Source organism: Tetrao urogallus (assembly GCF_951394365.1).
Source record: "Tetrao urogallus genome assembly, chromosome: 14".
NCBI lineage: Eukaryota > Metazoa > Chordata > Aves > Galliformes > Phasianidae > Tetrao > Tetrao urogallus.
In genome coordinates, this window is record NC_136827.1 from 3688529 (window position 1) to 3707061 (window position 18533).

General features: G+C 39.0%; 1 protein-coding gene across 1 annotated transcript; it reads right to left on the reverse strand.

Moving 5' to 3' along the window:
* Positions 1–1783: 1783 nt before the first annotated feature.
* SPDL1 (spindle apparatus coiled-coil protein 1) lies at positions 1784–18122 on the reverse strand (the record flags this gene model as incomplete). The annotated part of the gene is made up of 12 exons (XM_079542233.1): positions 1784–1934; positions 5932–6201; positions 7682–8195; positions 9227–9414; positions 9584–9693; positions 10432–10572; positions 12935–13045; positions 13845–13943; positions 14580–14729; positions 15022–15216; positions 15762–15938; positions 17964–18122. The coding sequence occupies 12 exons, from the start codon at positions 18120–18122 to the stop codon at positions 1784–1786; spliced, it is 2265 nt and encodes a 754-aa protein (XP_079398359.1).
* Between the last annotated feature and the right edge of the window lie 411 nt (positions 18123–18533).

Here is an 18533-nt window from a genome sequence, read left to right on the forward strand (position 1 = left end):
GAGGCTGAACCATTTCATTGCACTGTGCATTTTGAACTATAACACATCTCCCTTCCTGCTCTGAATCTCTACTGCAGCAAATGCCCCCTTCCCATGCTCTGCTTAGCCCAAAGACCATGACTGGCATCTACTATCTTGTAGAATTTTGCTCTTCCTCACTATGTACTGGAGGCAGGCATAAGTCCTGAGAAAAGTGGTATTTCACACCAGGCTGTGTTCCGTTATTAAGCCCTCATCACTTAAACTAGCACAAATAGATGACTACTATATTTGGAAAATAAATGATACAGAGAAATTTCACCTCCAAACCAGGGTCCCACTACAAATACTTTTCTGATCCCTTGAATGTCCTGTCTTAGAGATAAGGATCCTGCAACCGATACAACAAAACAGGAAAAACAAAAATAAACAAAGTGTTTTCATGAACTTAAAAGGAAGTACCCTAAGTATGTCACAGCAACAGAAGTCTGAATTCCAGATATCTCCCACCTGTTAGTTCTAATTCAAGAGAATGATATCAAGAGAATGATAAGCATGCATTTATTATGTGAGATAACTACATGATCAAAATAAACAGCAGCAGTGCAAGTAAAGCAACACTTCTTGGGGGTAACTAGATGACCCTAGGCAGTTTGAGCCATTTGTTGAAATAACATCGTTTTGCTTGTGACACCAACAAGTTACTTCAGTTTACGGACTCAATTGTCACATGCTCAGCAGTTCGATGTAACTGCCCTGCATCGATCCATAGTGCAATATACCCACTTAAGGCACACACATGCACAACCTACTTGAGGTTTCCTCTAACTGAAGCTACCAAGTGCTTTGCTTATTTTATGTCAATAGCATCTCAGCATATGGTAACAGTAAACAAAATTAATCCTTTAACCATGTGGAAAGAAATGTTTGCTGCTTGTACTACGAGAAGCACAGTCTCTTCCACACGGTGTTCATACGTGCAGTCAACATCAAGAAGAAAGAACTCTTCCTGGGTATCTGCTTCCCTGCTGGAAGAAGACTACCAAGATTCTCAGATTACACAGACATCACAGATCAGACTGAACGTAACAGTTCATTTCCTAAGAACAAAGACACAGCACACGCATCATGATTTACCAGCTTTTATTAAGTTGTATTTCTTAAACAAAATGCTTGCCGTCAAATCTCTCTCGAAATGGCAGTTTCAGAAAAAAATATTTTGTCTCCAATGCAACAGATCAACCTTAGGAAGGAATAAAAAGCAGAAGTTTATTTTAATTATCAGTAAAAATAAAGTTTCAAAATAATACCAGCTCACAAAGCGTGTGAAGAGAGTTTCACACATTCAGCTCTCAGAGCAACCTCACAGTGAAGGTGCAGATGCAAACTGGGGGAAAAAACATTAAGAAATCTGAATCCAGGAAATGGAAGAAATTCAGGAGTAATTACAGACAGCTCTGCTTTCTTCTAGTCACCACTGCCTACCGGGTATTGCTTGGGTTAACCCTCATTTATCACATTAGGTGACTTCCATAGCAAGTGCTTGTCTTTCAGAACAGCGCTGACTCAAACAAACAAGAACTAACAAGTGCTCAGTCTCAGCACCAGCGACACTTCAGGTGATGCTGCTGGGCACTTAGCAGGGTCCTCTGGGAAGTGAAGTCATCAGATGTGTGCATCATTAATGCAGCCATACTGTTCATTTAACAAGGCAGATCAGCATCAGGAACCTGCATGTTTATGTGCAAGAAGTATTTCCTGCTGAAGCAGGACTCCAAATTATTCAGATTCCTTCCAGAAAGATTTATTGCTGAGCACACTGCGTTTCAGGAGTAGGCTTAGAAGACACACGCAATGTAGTGTATTTTTTCTTTTGTGTTTTCTTCTTGGTCGTGATTACATTTTCCTTCTTATCTTGGGTTTCTGTAGCTTCAAATCTGGATTCAGTTGTTAACCTACAGGCAAAGCAATCATTCTAAATACATATTTACTTAATAAAAAACAGAGCTAAAATAAAAGATCAAAGCAAAAATGAGCAAGCCAACCAGGATAGAGAGCATCCACATGCAAATACAGAGCAAGCAGAGAACAAGAGGGGAAAATATCGTTTATATAATTCCTTCTCACTTGGTAACTTCAATATTGCTTTTTTTCTGTCTCTTATCTGTTGCAGTATCTGGCAAATAAAGCTTACTGAAAGTGGTGAGTGGTTGGGATCAGCCTATAAGAAAAACACACTACTTGTGCCACGTATGCAAAGGAAATCATACCATATGAAAACAAATCTCCAAGTGAAAACAAGTCCCAGCAACATCAGACAGTGATAAAGTTGAGCTTTTGTATTAACAGTACAAAAAAAGAATCCACAAAAAGCAACACCCTGGTTTCCAACCAAGGTTTGCATTACTACCTCTTTATCTTTGTTCCTGAAGATCTGAAAACATGAAGTGGGAAGTTTATCTTCAGGCTCAACATTACATCATTTGTCCAGTGATTTGTTTTAATTCTGTTATGAATGTAGGTGGGAACACAATGGCAATTGCCACGATGCTGTTTAAGAGTTAAAAAGCATTTAGACCTCAAAAGTATTTGATGCTTTAGTTAACAGGCATACAAATGTCATTAAAACTAGTTTATAGTCATATTTTCTCAATCTCCTACAAACAATTGACTATTATTGCTTCAAAAGCAAAACAATTCATGAAAAGTCCCAAATTAAACATCACTTCACACGTCAATACAAACCTAACGTCTCATCCCTGCAGATTATTTCCTATAAGCACTGTCTCAATACAAAGCAACCATGGGTTGTTGTGCATCTCCCCTAAGCCAGCTATGTTTGCTCTGGGACTTACTTTGTAAGCAGCCCACACCTGTAATTCTGATGGGTAACCCATCTTTTGTCCATGAGCAGCTTTCCACCAGCTGCACTCCATTTCAGGTGTGCTGCAACTTGCAAGTGGCCAAGTAAGAGCATGACCACAAGAGCCTCCAGTTCAAGGAGGAGTAAGGAGAAAACACACTGAGTAATTATCTCTTGGTTAGAGTTTAATCTGCGTTTCAGACTGTGCTACAGTCTAGCACCTGTATTCAGAGACAGATACTTTCTGACCACATTCCTATGGTAGGTGCTATTCATTTGCCACTCCTCTCTTCCACCTGGAAGGATCTCTGCCAAAGCCCACCTCCCACCTTCCCCAAGCTGTCTAGCTGTCAGAATTTCTAGCAGAATTTCCTATAAAAGGAAAAAAATCCCCCAAACCAAGTAATGTTGGTTTGCAACAAAATTAATTTGCAACTAATGTGCAAATCAAGTCTTCAAGCAAACCAAAAGGCCGCATAAAAACAGAACTGTAAATATGTTCCAGAGTTGCACAACAGGATTTTAACAGAATTATCTAACAAATGCAGATGGAGTGAAGTACGTTTGGAAATCCAATTCACAATGAAAGCATCACACTGCCTCACAATAACACTGAACAGCTGCTTGTTCGAACAGGAGAGAAAAATGTAGCTATTTATAGTTAAAATGCTCAGCTACATGCACATACAAGTTGCAATTGATATGGGCAGTACAGATCATGAGAAAAAACACTTAAATGTATTCAGTTAAATTCCAAAATTAACCAAACAACACTCAGCTGTTAAGGCTTATGGAGTTCAAAAAAAAATAAATATTTCTTCCTCTTCTTATTATTATTATTAAAAAAAGAAAAAAGCTTTGTTTTTTTTCCCCCAGCAATCTTCCAAGTGTAACATTTCACACCACCACCCCTTCAGGGACTCCCAGCTCAGCATTTTTATTTGTTTCTAAAACAGAAAAATAAAAACAAAACCCACCAACTACAGCCTCAACACGCCAGGTTCTCAAGGGTCAGAATCCCTTTTTAGGGTTTGGAAACAGAAACCAAGCAGCTAGATCAGTTCCCTCACGTGGTTCACTGCAATGCCAACGCAGCATCAAGCTATACGGTGTCTGAAGCAATGACTGCCCAGACTGGCAGTGACACTGGAAAAGGTACTTTTGCAAGCTACATAAAGAACATGAAGACAACACTAGTGAATACCCCTGGCATCCCAGAAAACTCCCTGCTCTTTCGATACACTCAACCATGACTGCTACCTATCATAGAAACACTTCTGCTGTTACCAGGAGCCTCAAATACGTTTAAAATCTGTATTTAATACTTTTGAAGTCCTCCACTAAATACCTCAATTTAAGTCTACACTGAAGACACATCTAGGAAGATACTTCAGTCAGAGAACAAGTAGGGCACGACGTTATGCATTCATCATGGAAATCCATCCACTGTTACAGGCAATTACAGGCAAGAGTTTTTTTCTCCACTACAGGTAAAAACAAAAGAAGTTATAGGAGTTGCATTAACTCAGACTTCAAGGGATATCACCTTCATGGATAGAACTCTTAATAGCAACATCCTCATTTTAATGCCTTGACATTACCTCCACACAGATACTCTGTGCGCCTACGGTAAATATTAGAAAGCCATTTAAAACAACCTTGAAACACACTTGCTAAGATAAACAGCAAATGAAAAGCAGTTTAAGAACAACCATTCAAAATTATGTAACCTACCAAAGTGGAGACTTGGCATTCCCTTAACCAAACCCCATTATACAAGGATACATGGAATGAGACTGAGATTTTTAGCCTAAAAGTTTTGGAGAAATCTAATGCTCTCTGCAACCTGGGGAACAGCTGAAGTCAGTTCAGAGTTACTATTCTATTCTCAGCTTTCCTGAAGATACAAACACAACTGTTCATTCATGTGCAATGAGCTGATAAAAAGTAACACTACTCAGCATATGCTCACCTGCACTTTTCACCTGGACTGTTCTACTGACTGCTCAAGTCACCGAATGCACTGGGAATTTGGCCTAGCAGCTCGTCAGGAGCATCACAAGACATCTCTTATTTTTCAGTTCCAACAGACAGTCCAATTCTTGTGCTTGAGTACAGAATTCAGCGTTCCTCTCCCACACTTCCCTCAAGAAAGCTCCAGTCATATTCTGAAGACCATCTGATACCACGGCAGTTTAGCTGCAAGTTTCACAACCGCAGTTTATACTTCAGGTTTAAGTGTTACAGTACAACATTTTATTTCACAAACCACTATAGTAGGTTTTGTGTTCTCTGGTTTCCAGTATTCCACATCATAACACCACGTAGTGCCCTAGGAGTTAAAGTGTTAATGCTCCAATTGCGGAATTCCATTCTGTGCAGCTGTAACACTGCCACATTATTGCACAAAAAAATCTGCCCACACTTTTTGCCCTCTTCCATTCAGCAACAACCCCACGTAGGGTTTTACCCACATGCATCACGAAACAGTCTAGGGATTCCTTATTTAAGAAACTAGCTTCTCAAATACCCAGATTTTATCAAGATTTCCTACTTAATATAGCATAAAAATGTTAAGGTTTAGGAAATCCTTAATGGTAATCCTTATCGAGACGATTAGTTGGGGATTTGCTATTTTATTGATACGATGTCGAACATGCCCAGAATCTTCTTCCTTGATTTACCCTTTACTCACTCCGCTATCATTTCAAAACCAGATGTGGAGGTGGATTTACGGAGGGCTGGAAAGATGCTTCCCCTCTCCCTTATTATATTTTATTCCTTATGTGTGCAAGATTAAAACCTTTGTTGAACTACAGCTTCATCCTCTTTCGCTTTTTCTATAGTTCCAAAACATCAGTGCCATAAAACATTTTCCTTTCCTCAACCCCCCTCCAGCTCAGAAGAGGTTTACCTCCTCAGTCCACAGAACCCTTTTCCTACAATTTACTGCTTGCAGACATTTCACCTTCTTCAGAAAAATATTCAAAAATAAGGTTCCATTTTCCTGCCCAGCTCACACAATTGTTCCTTTACGCATAGAGAACACCATAAATCTCTCCTCTCAACATTTTGTACCCATGCCTGACCTCTCTGCTCTTTCCTCCTCAGGAAGGGTCCCTGCACACACTGCTGTAGCTAAATCAACGGCTCGTTCACTCACAGTTGATGCAGACTGCTTCAGAAGACTGCACTGCGCAGTTCCTTTCAACCTCTGAACCACATCCAGCAGCCACGAGTGATCGATCCGAGTCAAAATAACCAACTGCATCTGAATGCCACTTTGGATCAGACTACAGAGCTCAGGCAGCAGGCCATTCTCCATCGTGGAAGCTGCTGTCAATCTAGATTCCACTGGTCTGAAAGGTATTTGTCGGTAAGACCTGAAGTGTTATTCACACCAACATTTTCCCCTCAACATAAGACACAGTCCTACCCTAAACAACCATTTAACTTTCTTCAGTTTTGTTTCAAAACTGAAACACGTTTCAGGCTGTTCTGGAACAAATGCCCTCTGAACGCTGAGAATCCAGACACATTTCTCTCAATCAACACATTTAAACCTCAACTCAAGTCACACTGCTATTTTTAAGAATGTTAGGAAACAGTTTCTTGTTGACAGTGTTAAGCATCTCCAGTTTGTCCCTATCAAGTCACCTATCAAGAAAGCTTTCTGTATACTAAATACAAACTTAGTATCTAAAAACAGAGTAAATATTTTGGCACATCTCGGCCTCATTGGAAGGTTCATGGAATCTAGTGAGTAAAAAAACTACTGCTATGGAGAACTCAGTAAGGAATCTTGTAAACAAGAGCCAAAATACACATTAAAGGAGGGAGACAAAGAAACAGTGTGGAAGCTGGATTGTGTGGGAGAGACAGATAAAACAGAATTCTAGACTGGGATGCTTTAGGCTTTAAGACACTCTAGATTTTCAAGTAATCCTTTTATCTCCAGCCTCATATCAGGGTTACATGAAAAGCCAAAGAAAACAAACCATAAGGAAGCTGCATGAAAGAACCTTTTTTTTTTTCTTTTATTTATCAGTATATTCCTGACAAACATTCTATTGCTTTCTCCCTGAATGATAACTTAAAGTTCTTATGTGCTCACATTAGAGATGCACAATCACAACATAAAGTTGAAAAAAGCTAAGGAGAAAGGGGGTAGGAAACAAGAGAAGTACAGGAGTGTTATTTCTGCTACCAAATATTATCATTTCATAAGCTCCAATCATCTAAAGCATCCCAGAAATTACCCCCAGAGTACTAGGTTTAATACAGTGATGTCTATAAATTGGAGAAAAGAGGAATTGAGGGGGGAAAAGAAACAGCATTGCTTCTATCAGAATTTAGATGTTCACTAATTACTGCCTTAAGACACTTTAACAAAAGTAACCTCCTTCTCCATTTACGAAACAATCGCCATCTTAGTTTTAACAGTTACATTTCAAGTTATCATGCATCCAGGTTAGCAAAGGCAGTGGCCTGCTAATATGAATTCATAGCACAATTAACATATAATCTTGCATACAGCAAACTCTGTTAGCTTTATTTGGATTAAGAATTACTTTTTTTTTTTTTTTTTTAGGCTTTTATCTCAATCTGAAATACAGGAAGGCTAGAATGAGGTCTGAAACTGAAGCACGATACCTATTGCTAGGGTATTTTTAAATTTGAGATGCAATGCAGTTACATGACAGAAAACAGTCTCAGTTTCGAAAGAAAGGCAAAACAACTGAGTTGTAACAGTATGCACACACCTTTAACCTGAACATTATTTCAAGAACAGTTGCAGTTTCAAGAGTCCTTTTCATAAATTTTATGATTTATTCCATTTTAATCTTTCTAAAAGGTTTTGAGAGGTTGAAGGTAGGCAGCCGGAGCTTAGGAATTGCACTGCATGCAACACTGAGGAAACAGATAAACAAGTGGATAGCATAGTTCATGCAGCGAAAGAAAAGAGATGCAGGTCTGTGCTGATTGCCTTGACCACACACAGAAGCTGACACTGACCTGGGGGCATTAGAAGTCAACAAATTACTTCCGCTTCTGCTGTATGACGTGCAGGTGTCAAGACTGTCATCTTTAGTTTTAACTCTCTTTCTTTCTCTTTCAGGTTCTACTGCTTTGTCCATTGATTGAAGAGCTACATTTATTGGCGATGCTTCGAGCGCTTGTTTTTTGGATGAAGAATCAATTTGCTCCAAGTTATTTGAAGTCATCTTAGCTTCCTCCTTACTTGGAAGATGAGCCTCATTTGCTGAAGTATTTTTGCTGTCTAAGTATTCACAAGCAGCATCCACTGGAATCTTCTCCCTTTTCTTTTTAATTTTAGTGAGTTTAAGTAACTCTAAGGGAAAAAAATAGAAGAGCTGTACTTTGTGTACACAAACAAAGATAACTTGTGGCTAACTTGTGTAACATGACATTCCAACCATTAAGGCCAGTAAAGAAAAACCATTAAAGCCAGTAAAGAACATTTCACCTGACTTAAGACCTCACAACAATTCTTAAGAGATAACATGCATCCCTTCCAGAGAACGCAGTCTCTTAGTAATATTACATTACAATGCAGAGCAACAGAAGTAGGCTTGCAAAACACCAGATCTACTGTTCTGGAGGCTGCTGACATAAGCTTCCACAAATACAATAAAAATCAAAGCTTTTGGGTTTGGACAAATGTACTAAAACAAATTTGTCCAAACAACTCCTCACTCATCTTCCTCCAGAGACTGCATCCTGTCAGATGTTTTTTTCAGGTGGGCCTCTTGTTAAAACTTCATCTACAGTACCTATACTTACACCTTACACTCCCAAACAGCTTTTCCTCCAAGTGTTTCACGTACATTACAAAGCTCAGATTAGCTGCTCGCATTGAGCAAGCTAATACTTCTCATCAACAGATACCTACAACTACTGCTATACATATATCATAAAATCATGGAATTGCCTGGGCTGAAAGGGACCGCAATGATCATCTGGTTCCAACCTCCTGCTATGTGCAGGGTCATCAATCACCAGACCAGGCTGCCCAGAGCCACATCCAGCCTGGCCTTGAATGCCTCCAGGGATGGGGCATCCACAGCCTCCTCGGGCAACCTGTTCCAGTTCTTCACCACCCTCCGAGTGAGAAACTTCCTCCTAACATCTAACCTAAACCTCCCGTCTCATTTTAAAGACTCGTCTTATCACTATCCACCCTTGTAAACAGCTGTTCCCCCTTATGTTTATAGGCTCCCTTCAAACATTAGAAGGCCACAATGAGGTCTCCCTAGAGCCTTCCCTCAAAGTAGAGGTGTTCCAGCCCTCTATATATGGAAATATATATATAAATATATATATATATATAAATATATATATATATGGAAAATAACTTTTTACCTTCAGGTTCATATTTCATTTTTAATTCATCCAGCATAACTCGCAAATTCATGTTCTCACTCTGACAAGCTTGCAAATGCCTCTCATTTGTAAAGAGTTTTCTTTCAACTTCCAGAACCCTTTGGCTCTCATACAAAGCCTTCATCCTCTGCAAAGATAGCTCATTTTTCAAGGTTTCGGTTTCCTTGCTGGATGGGAAGAAAATACAGTCATTCAGACATTCTTTTTCAGACAGCAGGTACAGAGTCAAGTACACATTTAGCTGCTCCAAATAAAATTCACATTTAAAATCCAGCAGTAGGAAGACAAAAAGGGATCTTCCAGTGCTATTAAAGTTTCTACCTCAATTTGACTTACTTTGAGTTGTCGAGTTTCATTTGCAGCAAGTCAGCGTAGTAACCGTCTTCAGACTCTCCTCCTTTTGAGCTGCTACCAGCTCTACATTCTTCCATATTCTCATATAAAGTCTCATGAAATGAAAACATTAAGCTGTTAACTAGTGAACTTTCAGAAGTACATTGGCTTAAGTCCTTGGGTCGAGCTCTCTGTGCATCTCTCTATTGAAGCCTTGTTGTAGAAACATTTAAACACACAAGAATCCTCAGAAGAACTTGCTACAAAGGCCAAACTGCATTGAAACTAGCAGTTCTCTCTCACAATGAAAGGAGAGAAAAAAAGTTAAGCAACAAGCTCCCTAATCCAAATAGCAAAATAATATCTTCATCTTTTACTTGAAAACACAGAACGTTTAGTTTACCCTCCAAAAATCTGCTTCAAGTCTTTATGTCTATACTTCAACAGCTGGACGCACAAAGGTAAAGGACAAACCCTGTTACTCAACAGCCAAAGTCACTGACAATTTTTAGATGAAAACTTTACTGAAGATGTTACAGGTGCAGCAAGTGTTCAATAACACACATCAGCACTGTGTTACATTAGGCTCACCTCTTTTTTGCTATTTGAAAACGCTACTCAGATTTAAAACTGTCCCTCTACACATCTGAAGATCTGAAACAGATCTCAGAACCTCTTATCAGTCAACAGATACAAGTACTCCACAGCTATCTGAAACAATCTTTTTCTTTCCTGACTATTTATGGTACAGAAAAAAATAAATATCTATCAAGTTTACATGACATTTTTTCACAGTTTTTCTCCTATGTTACTCCCAATTGTGTGACTTCAGTTAATCACAGACCACATACCTTGAATTTTTCTAGTTGCCTCACTTTCACAAGAAGATCTTCTATTTCACCATTCTTTTGCTCCAACATTGACTGCAAGCGTTCCAGCTGCTCAAATTCTGCCTGAGAACCTTTCATCTGTAGCAGGGTAGCCATTTGCAGCTGGAAAAAAAGGTAATAAATCCTTAGAACAAGCATTGGGTTAAGTGACAGAAAATATTATCCTCTTTCCCTGAAAGCTTGGGGTATCCAAGCCCTGTGCTGCTAACCGTGAATACAGAACAGCACTGGATGCTTAAATGCACCTCTGACAATTAAACAGTGCCACCCTAAGACAATGCAAATACTAACAGTTTTCCAGACAGATAAGGCCTTCCTGAACTCATTATGGTCTCAAGGTGCTCTATCTTTCTCCTCAATGACTAAGGAGTCTATAAATATGCTGCCAAAGTTGTACACAAGACATTTCACAGCAAACTTAAACTCCATGGTAAGAAGAACCCCACTACAGCCCAGCCCCTTGAAAGCTAAACATATCTATGAAGAATTTCTCACTTAAAATACTCCAGCACTCCAAAAAGTGAAGAAAAAGCGAACAAAAAAAGAACATAACTCTTTTTTTTGCATTTCTAATTCTGAGGAATAGATGGTAATTTACGTTTATATTCTGTATTACTTATCCCAAAATGCAACCCTTCCAAGCACAGAAATATCCTTTTTCTTTACAAAAGGAGAAGCGTATCCAACTCTCATATTTACAGCAGATTTTTCTGACACTTAGTATCACAGCAACACGACAGAAGGTCCTTAGCACAGTCAGTAGTAAGTGGCACAACAGGCATTCAAACAGGAAAAGGACACACGGGCGCGTACACATGCAACACGGCGTTAATGGGAACTGTGGCATTGTCAGCAGACAAGTGAGCGTGGATAGAGCACCACTGAAAGACACGTGGGACAAGTCCCAGGGAAAGGATCAACAGAAACAAGTTAGACTGCAGATTAACAAAGAAAACTGCAGAAGAACATTTACCCTACGCCATCTTCTACCTTTCAAATAGAAAATAAAGGATATTAACAGTTATGTGTTCAAACTGGAATTAAAAACAATTCAATTTCCTCCTTGTAACTTGTGCAAGAGAAAAGGGGAACACAACACTTTAATCCCCACTGGCTCACTAGAAGCACACTCGTTTTCTCCCAAGGATGTAGAATCCTGATGTTTCCCCTTCACTTAAGAGCTCGTTTGCTATCTGTCAAGACTGACAACAGCAGTTCATCTACATAAAAAAACAAGAAAAATTAAGAAACTGGAAGGGCTACTGCAAGCTATGGGAACACTCCAGACGTGAGGAAACCTCTATGGGAGCAGCATTCACATTATGGTCCTAAGTCAGATCCTCACATGTTATCAGCCAATACCACACTCAAATATTCTGACAACAGAGGCTCAAACAACACAGCTAACTACAATATTGGAGCCAGCTGCTGAACAAGGAGAAATCAGTTAATTCAACACCGAGTTGAACACAGCAGCACGATGCGATGCAAAACAGAAGAGATACTAAAAGGGATCTAAGAAGGCAGCCTGAGCCATTGAAATTACGAATTCCAACATTAAGAGAACAGGGATACCAATTTACTTCAGTGCCAGGTAAAGCCTTTCAGAATACAATGTTCATAACTGGCTGAATGGCCGTCTCCCACACCGCACAAGGAGGAAGGGAGATTCTAAAACTGATCTTACTCAGACATCTTACTTACTTTCAACTTTGGTTAAGCTACACAGCTGTGCAGCGCTACTCATTATCATCACTTCTGTTTCAGCACTGTTCTCAGACAAGATGCATGATCAAACTCAAAGAATCCACTCCTGTACTGTGAGATTAGAAAGCCAACATGAAAACAGATGGCAGTTTTACATGATAGTGTAAATGGGATGCTGCAAAACAGCTTCTGCTAACTAGCTTTCTCAACAATATTTATTAACTTACAAGCTGCCAATCTAAGAAAACGGGCTAACTGAAACAGTTGTGAGAAGACTTAGAACTCTTGCTCTTGCATTGAGTATAGGAAAAGTAGGAAGAAAACAACCAAGAAAGCAACTCAGAAGGAAAAAGGTGTGATCACAGGAGGAAGTCAAGTTTGTTTACTCCTAATAGCCTCAATTAAAACAAATAATTTATTGACATACTAACAAACAAAAAACAAAGCAACAGGCAAGACAAACTGAAAGCTAGTTTGAGTGACAGAAACTGTTATACTTTACCCAATAAACAACTACTGCTAAAGTAAGCACAGCTTCTTCAGTGCAACTTGGCATTCTAGAATAAAGAAGTGGCACTGGAAGAAGGCTGATGTGCTCTACTTGAGTTGAAAGCAATGATGTCTTCTGCTCCTCCCCGCCCATCCACCCAGACTGATGCTACCACACTTGAGAGAATCAGACCTCCTAGCCTACATTCTATAGCATTGACTTATCAGACCCCAAGGAAACCCTGGAGCATTACAGTGATAATCATACCTTCATTCTTTGCAATTGTTCTCTAGTGAATGCATGTTGTTTTTGTAGTGACTGATATTTTATTTTCACACTGATCAGCTGTCGTTCCATTTCTGCCCTACGGTCCTCCACCTACAGAACATTTTTCACAATTATTACTATGAAAACGATAACATGTTGTCACTTGGATTCTGAGTTTCAAGAGAAGGTGCCTAGAAATTGATGTTGGTTCTGAAAATCCTGCTTTCCCATCAGCAGTGTGCTATTAGCATCACTTTTGAGATAAACAGTGAGCAGACAGTGCTGCAAGCAGCTGAAGGCCATTGGTAAAGTACAAGGGATTTCTCTGCGCTTTTGATATTGGAATAATATTTTAAAAGCATCAGCTTCACTACAGATTTGTTCTGATTTAAATCAAAGCAAGCAACTTAAAATAAATACGAACAGTGCATCAACTCAAGCCATTCACTGAGCGTGGTCAGAAAAGGCTGGCATTCAGTACCAGCTCAACTCCTATTCAAAGGCTAGTTCACAAACCCTGCCAAACGCTCCAACATCCAGCCATTGTTCAGCAGCTTTAAAAAAAACAGTATTTAGGTTTTTCAACATTTATCTTCTGCATTAAGGAAAGATTACCAGCTGAATAAAACTCTTCAGAGCCAAGAGCTGCAGACTGCCATCTTTCATCTTGACAACCAGTCAACATTAATGACTTCACTCCCCAACCTTAGAAAATGCATAAAAATTCCTTTCTACAGACATTCCCAGACAATTCAATACTGAAGGATTATTGGAAGAACAGATACTTGTGCCAGACAGATCAGTTAAAAATAATCAAGTGTTGCACTGAAAACAAGTTCTTTCCTATTCTTATGATGAAGTTTATCTTCCCTCCTCTGAATATTCCCAGATACCCATGGCACAGCTGTACCTCAGCAAAGAGAGAATTGCCTTTACTTGCAGGGTCCAAAGATTGCTGCACCACATGATCCAGCTGAACCTGAAGCTCTTGATTAGCTTCACGAGCTTTCTAGATTTAAGCAAAGAGAGCATTACTTTAATATGCAATACATCAGATCCATAATTTAATCAAGTTGTTATATATGTTAATTTCTTAGGCACTTAGCACAAGTAAATACTCATACTACAGCATTTAGCTGTGTATGTAGTTCTAGCCATAAAGACTGTGGAAGTGTTTCACTAGAAGGCCTAATATTCCACTTGCTCTTCAAGACAAGAGCTTCACTAAACCCTTGAGAGAAAGACTCAGAGCTTTTTCAGCTGGACTGATGATGCAAACTACCAGCCTTTCTGTGATACTGAGTCACATACCTGCTACTGCCTAGTACAGCATCTCGCAAAGCATTCAGCAGGAATGCGAAATAGAAATGGAAATATGTGACCCGTTACAAGTTCCTCTTATGAGGCAGAATATTGCAGTGCAAAGGATCTTCACAGATAGCCTTCCACAAAAGAACATCAGTATAGAAATAACTTATTTACAGGTAACACTGATCTACTAAGCACAATTTAGCCAATAGATCCTCTCTCTTTCCTCCCCCCCACTCAGATTTCTTCTCAGGGCTCCTCTTCCTATTTCAGAGGAAATCTAGCACCAGCTACTTGTTGAACTCAGGGATTATTCAGCACGGTTGAATAGAATTACCTCTAGTGCATTACAATAAGAAACAACTTCTTTTTCCCTCTCTTCCTTTTCTGCTTGTAGACGCTCCAGCTGATTATGTAAGTTACTGTTGATGAGTTCTAGTTGCTCTTTGCTGTACTGCAGTTCATTCAGCTTTTCTTCAACACTGGCCTAAACACAAAAATCAGGCATGAAATAAAAAGCTTATTAAACAGTTTCAAGAAAAGCAGGCCAAGGAGCCAAACAGGTTTGTTGCTAATAACTGCCATTAATGCAAAAATATTGTGTGGAAGGGATTGTATTAAAATATACTTAAGACTATTGTGCTTTTTTGGTGGATAATTTCTTACTACAAGGCCAATCCAACTGGCAAAATATACACAGCGATTAAAACTCAATAAGAATCAGAATTTTTACCTTCAAGTAGCTCGCATTCCTGTTGATCAACTGCTAAATCACATACCTTCACACTTTCTAGTTCTGTGAGCTCCATCTGAAGATTGAGCATTTCTGAAGACATGGTTTCATGCACGCGTTCAGACATCATGTGCAGCTCTTCTGTTTTGGCAGCAATTATTTCCTTCTGATGGTCCACTTTGTGCCTCAGTTGTTTCTCAGAGAGCCGAGTTTCATCTAGTTCTGCCTTCAGATTCTCCAACTTAAAGACATTTGAGAACTAAGTAAACTCTTATAATAAAATAGTCAAAAGCACAATGCTTCTGGCTTACGTTCTAATTGTAGAAATGCCTTATGAGTGCAACTTAAGGGTCATCTCTTAAAAATAAGCCTTAAAATCAGATGCAATTCAGTGTAACTATGCAGATTTGTTTGTTAAACATTAACTAAATGAGCTCTCATCTTAATATCAATAATTTGGTTATGTGACAACATTCTTTGACAAGTTAAAGAATGCGTTTTCTCTGCTCTTTAATCAACAACTTCAGCCTTAGTTTCCTGAAGTGTTTACTCAAGATTTGATCTGAATAAAAGTCATCATGATAATTTTAACTCTTTTGTAACGGTAGCTGAAAATAAAGCATAAGCTCAGCTCAGAGGTGAACTGCTGAACTTACATGGCAAACTAAAGCATGGCTACACAACACAACTGCTACATTTGTCTGCTTACAAGTACATGCTCCTGACTATAACACTTCTTCTTCAAGTGCTATTAGCAACATGTTATATGTATATTAGATACCAAACCTTGTATTTAAGGTCATTGACTTCTTGTCCATGAGCTCTGGTAAGCTGTTCTTTCTGTTTATCCAGTTGCACATTTTGCTGTTGCTTGAGGGCATCACATTCAAAACTCAGGCTTTCCAACATCCTATTCTTAAGTTCGATTTCTCTCTGAAGAGAATATTTCTCTTGTTCAAATTTCTGAAAGAAATAACATGCTAATAAGTCTAGAGAAAATGTTCATGTAGAACAATTCACTGAGTAAAGGTTCTACATCAAGACCCCAGCTACTAAAAGCACAAAATTCACTCAACCTTTTGTTGAAGATCCATTTAAGGAATTCTCATGCCCTACTAACAAGGAGTAGGAAAACTCAACCCCCCCCACTCTGAATTTTTATGATTGAATTGGTAGTGGATTATGTAATATTCTCTCCTCTGTGGAAACTGTGTTTCTTCCTACTCAAAATAGTCTGAAAACTTTGTAATTTTATTTTTGGGAGGGTGAGGGGAAGAGAGGGAGAGGCAGAAAACTTCGAGTTCACATGTTGTATTTCTACCACTGATGGAATCCAACTGCATTAAGAGCTGTTACGCTACGCTGAATGTTCCCCTGCTGCAGAACAGCTGGGTTCTGTGCCTGGTAAAGACAAAACTCCCCAGTGTTATTATGTGACAATAGATAGTGATAAATCCGATGAGCATGTCCACATTGAAAAATGCCTTCCTAATTACCTTCCTCCTCTGTGCCAAATATCTCCTTCAATGCACTCTTCCTTCAGCTAGCCATTAAGCAGAAGGAGAAGAAAACACTAACCTAGAAAAGATAAATCACCTAGAGAGTCTACAAGTGCAGGATGTTTTATTAATAAATAAATTTTAAAGTCAAATCAGAAGATAGAAGAACATAAAACTGAGACCTGTCAGGTATGAAATCCATCCCTGCAGCCTAGACACCTGCTTAGCAAGGACACATTTACCTTGAATACATAGAACAAGCTTCAAAGACAGCATTTGGCAACGCACTGTAGAGCAGACCCATGGAAAGCAAGAAGTCTAATGCTATCAAGTACCTAAATGGACTTGTAGAGAAGTGCATGCAAAACTTCTTTGAAGAATCTTGTACCCATTGTTAAAAATCACATTTGTATCCATGAGTGTTGTTTTGGTTCTCAGATTCCACAGGTAAAAGCAGAAATCATTTCCTAAATTATCCGTTGGATAATCACGATTTTCACACGTTTTTGTGCAATACAAAAGCAAACAATTTTCTCCCCCAACCCTTGAAATTGAACTTGGTTATGGATCTAGAGCACACAAGCCTAGCTCAGACTTGCTCAAGTCTGTAGTGGTGGAATGCAACCCACGGTGCAGCTTCACAACACAGCAATACCACAGCAGGCTGCCTGCACAGAAGGATCATCCTGTCATGCCTTCTTTATCACTTGTAATTTCCAACTGCCTCTCTTGCACTAAGCCTGCTAATGGCAAACCAATCAAAATAAGTTATTAGTGCTCCTCCAGAACAGCAGGGTGCTACAACACAACAGTTGGCCAGGAGAAAAATACACATTTTAGCTCTAGCACAACGGAAGAGACAGCAATGCACAGCTAGGAGCAAATAAAGACAAACAGAAGATTTGAAGTCTAGGCTGAGAATAAACAAGCCAAAATTAAACCGTTTAACAAAGCAGAAAAAGATTCCTTACACTTCAATTTTCTCTCACAATTACCTAAAAGACTGGAAGACTAATTAACATTGCTATATTTTAACGCTTAGCTACTTCTAAGCTGTAAAGAAATGTACTAAAATTCAGAGTCCTCCAGTATTTAGAAAATTTGAAGCATGTACAGCAAATGAAACCAACTTCACCACCTTGGTGGTCCAAAGCCTTCTGTACAGCTTAAGCAGCACAAAGATCACAAGGCAAGCATATCATAAATCGTTAAACAGACCCAATACACACTTCAGCAACTACTATTCATTTTTAATAAGAGGTAATTAATCCTACGTGGTACTGAGCACTTGATGCAGAATGAGCTCTGAAACCACGCCCAGCTAGATAAAATTGTGCTCAGTATCTTAAAGCAATGATCAAAAACCCTCCCGATACTTAAAATAAGGAATTTAATTAAGGTCCATCTAGAAATTCTAGAAGGTGTTTAAAGCACTTGTGACTTTCAGAAAATAGAAGTAACTTCTTAGGCTTTTACTTAAAACCTTCACCTCAGTCTTCTCCGTTAATTCCCGACGTATTTGATCCAACTGATTCTGAATTTCATTTTGAGACTCCAACAAGTGTAAGCCATATTGTGCAGCCTTCCTTCGCTCGTTCTCTGCTTCTTTCAGTTGTTGTCTAAGATTTAAAATGGTCTCTGTCTCCATTTTTTCTTCCTTTTATTACCTCAATTTGAAAAGAAAAAATAATTACAATAGCAACCTGCTACAGCAGTTCAACTGAACAAAGTTACTGTATTTCCATGCTTTATTAGGATACAGAGGTGCATGTTTGCATCAGCACAAGACAAAAAGCGGTCAGCTTTCTAACAAGCAGTCCTGTGAATAATAACATGATTAGTTTGTCAACTTGGTCGTGACTGCAGAGCAGGAACAGCATATGCTGGAACAAGTCCTGCATACCATAGGGCAGTTCCTGACAACACAGCAACTGCAGCAGAATCAGAGATACCCAACACATAGCTACCTTGACAGAGAAGGCTAAAAACAATTATTCATGTGAGTGATGTCTTCCACATTATCATAAATAAAACCATGTGCACGCAATAACACTTAAGA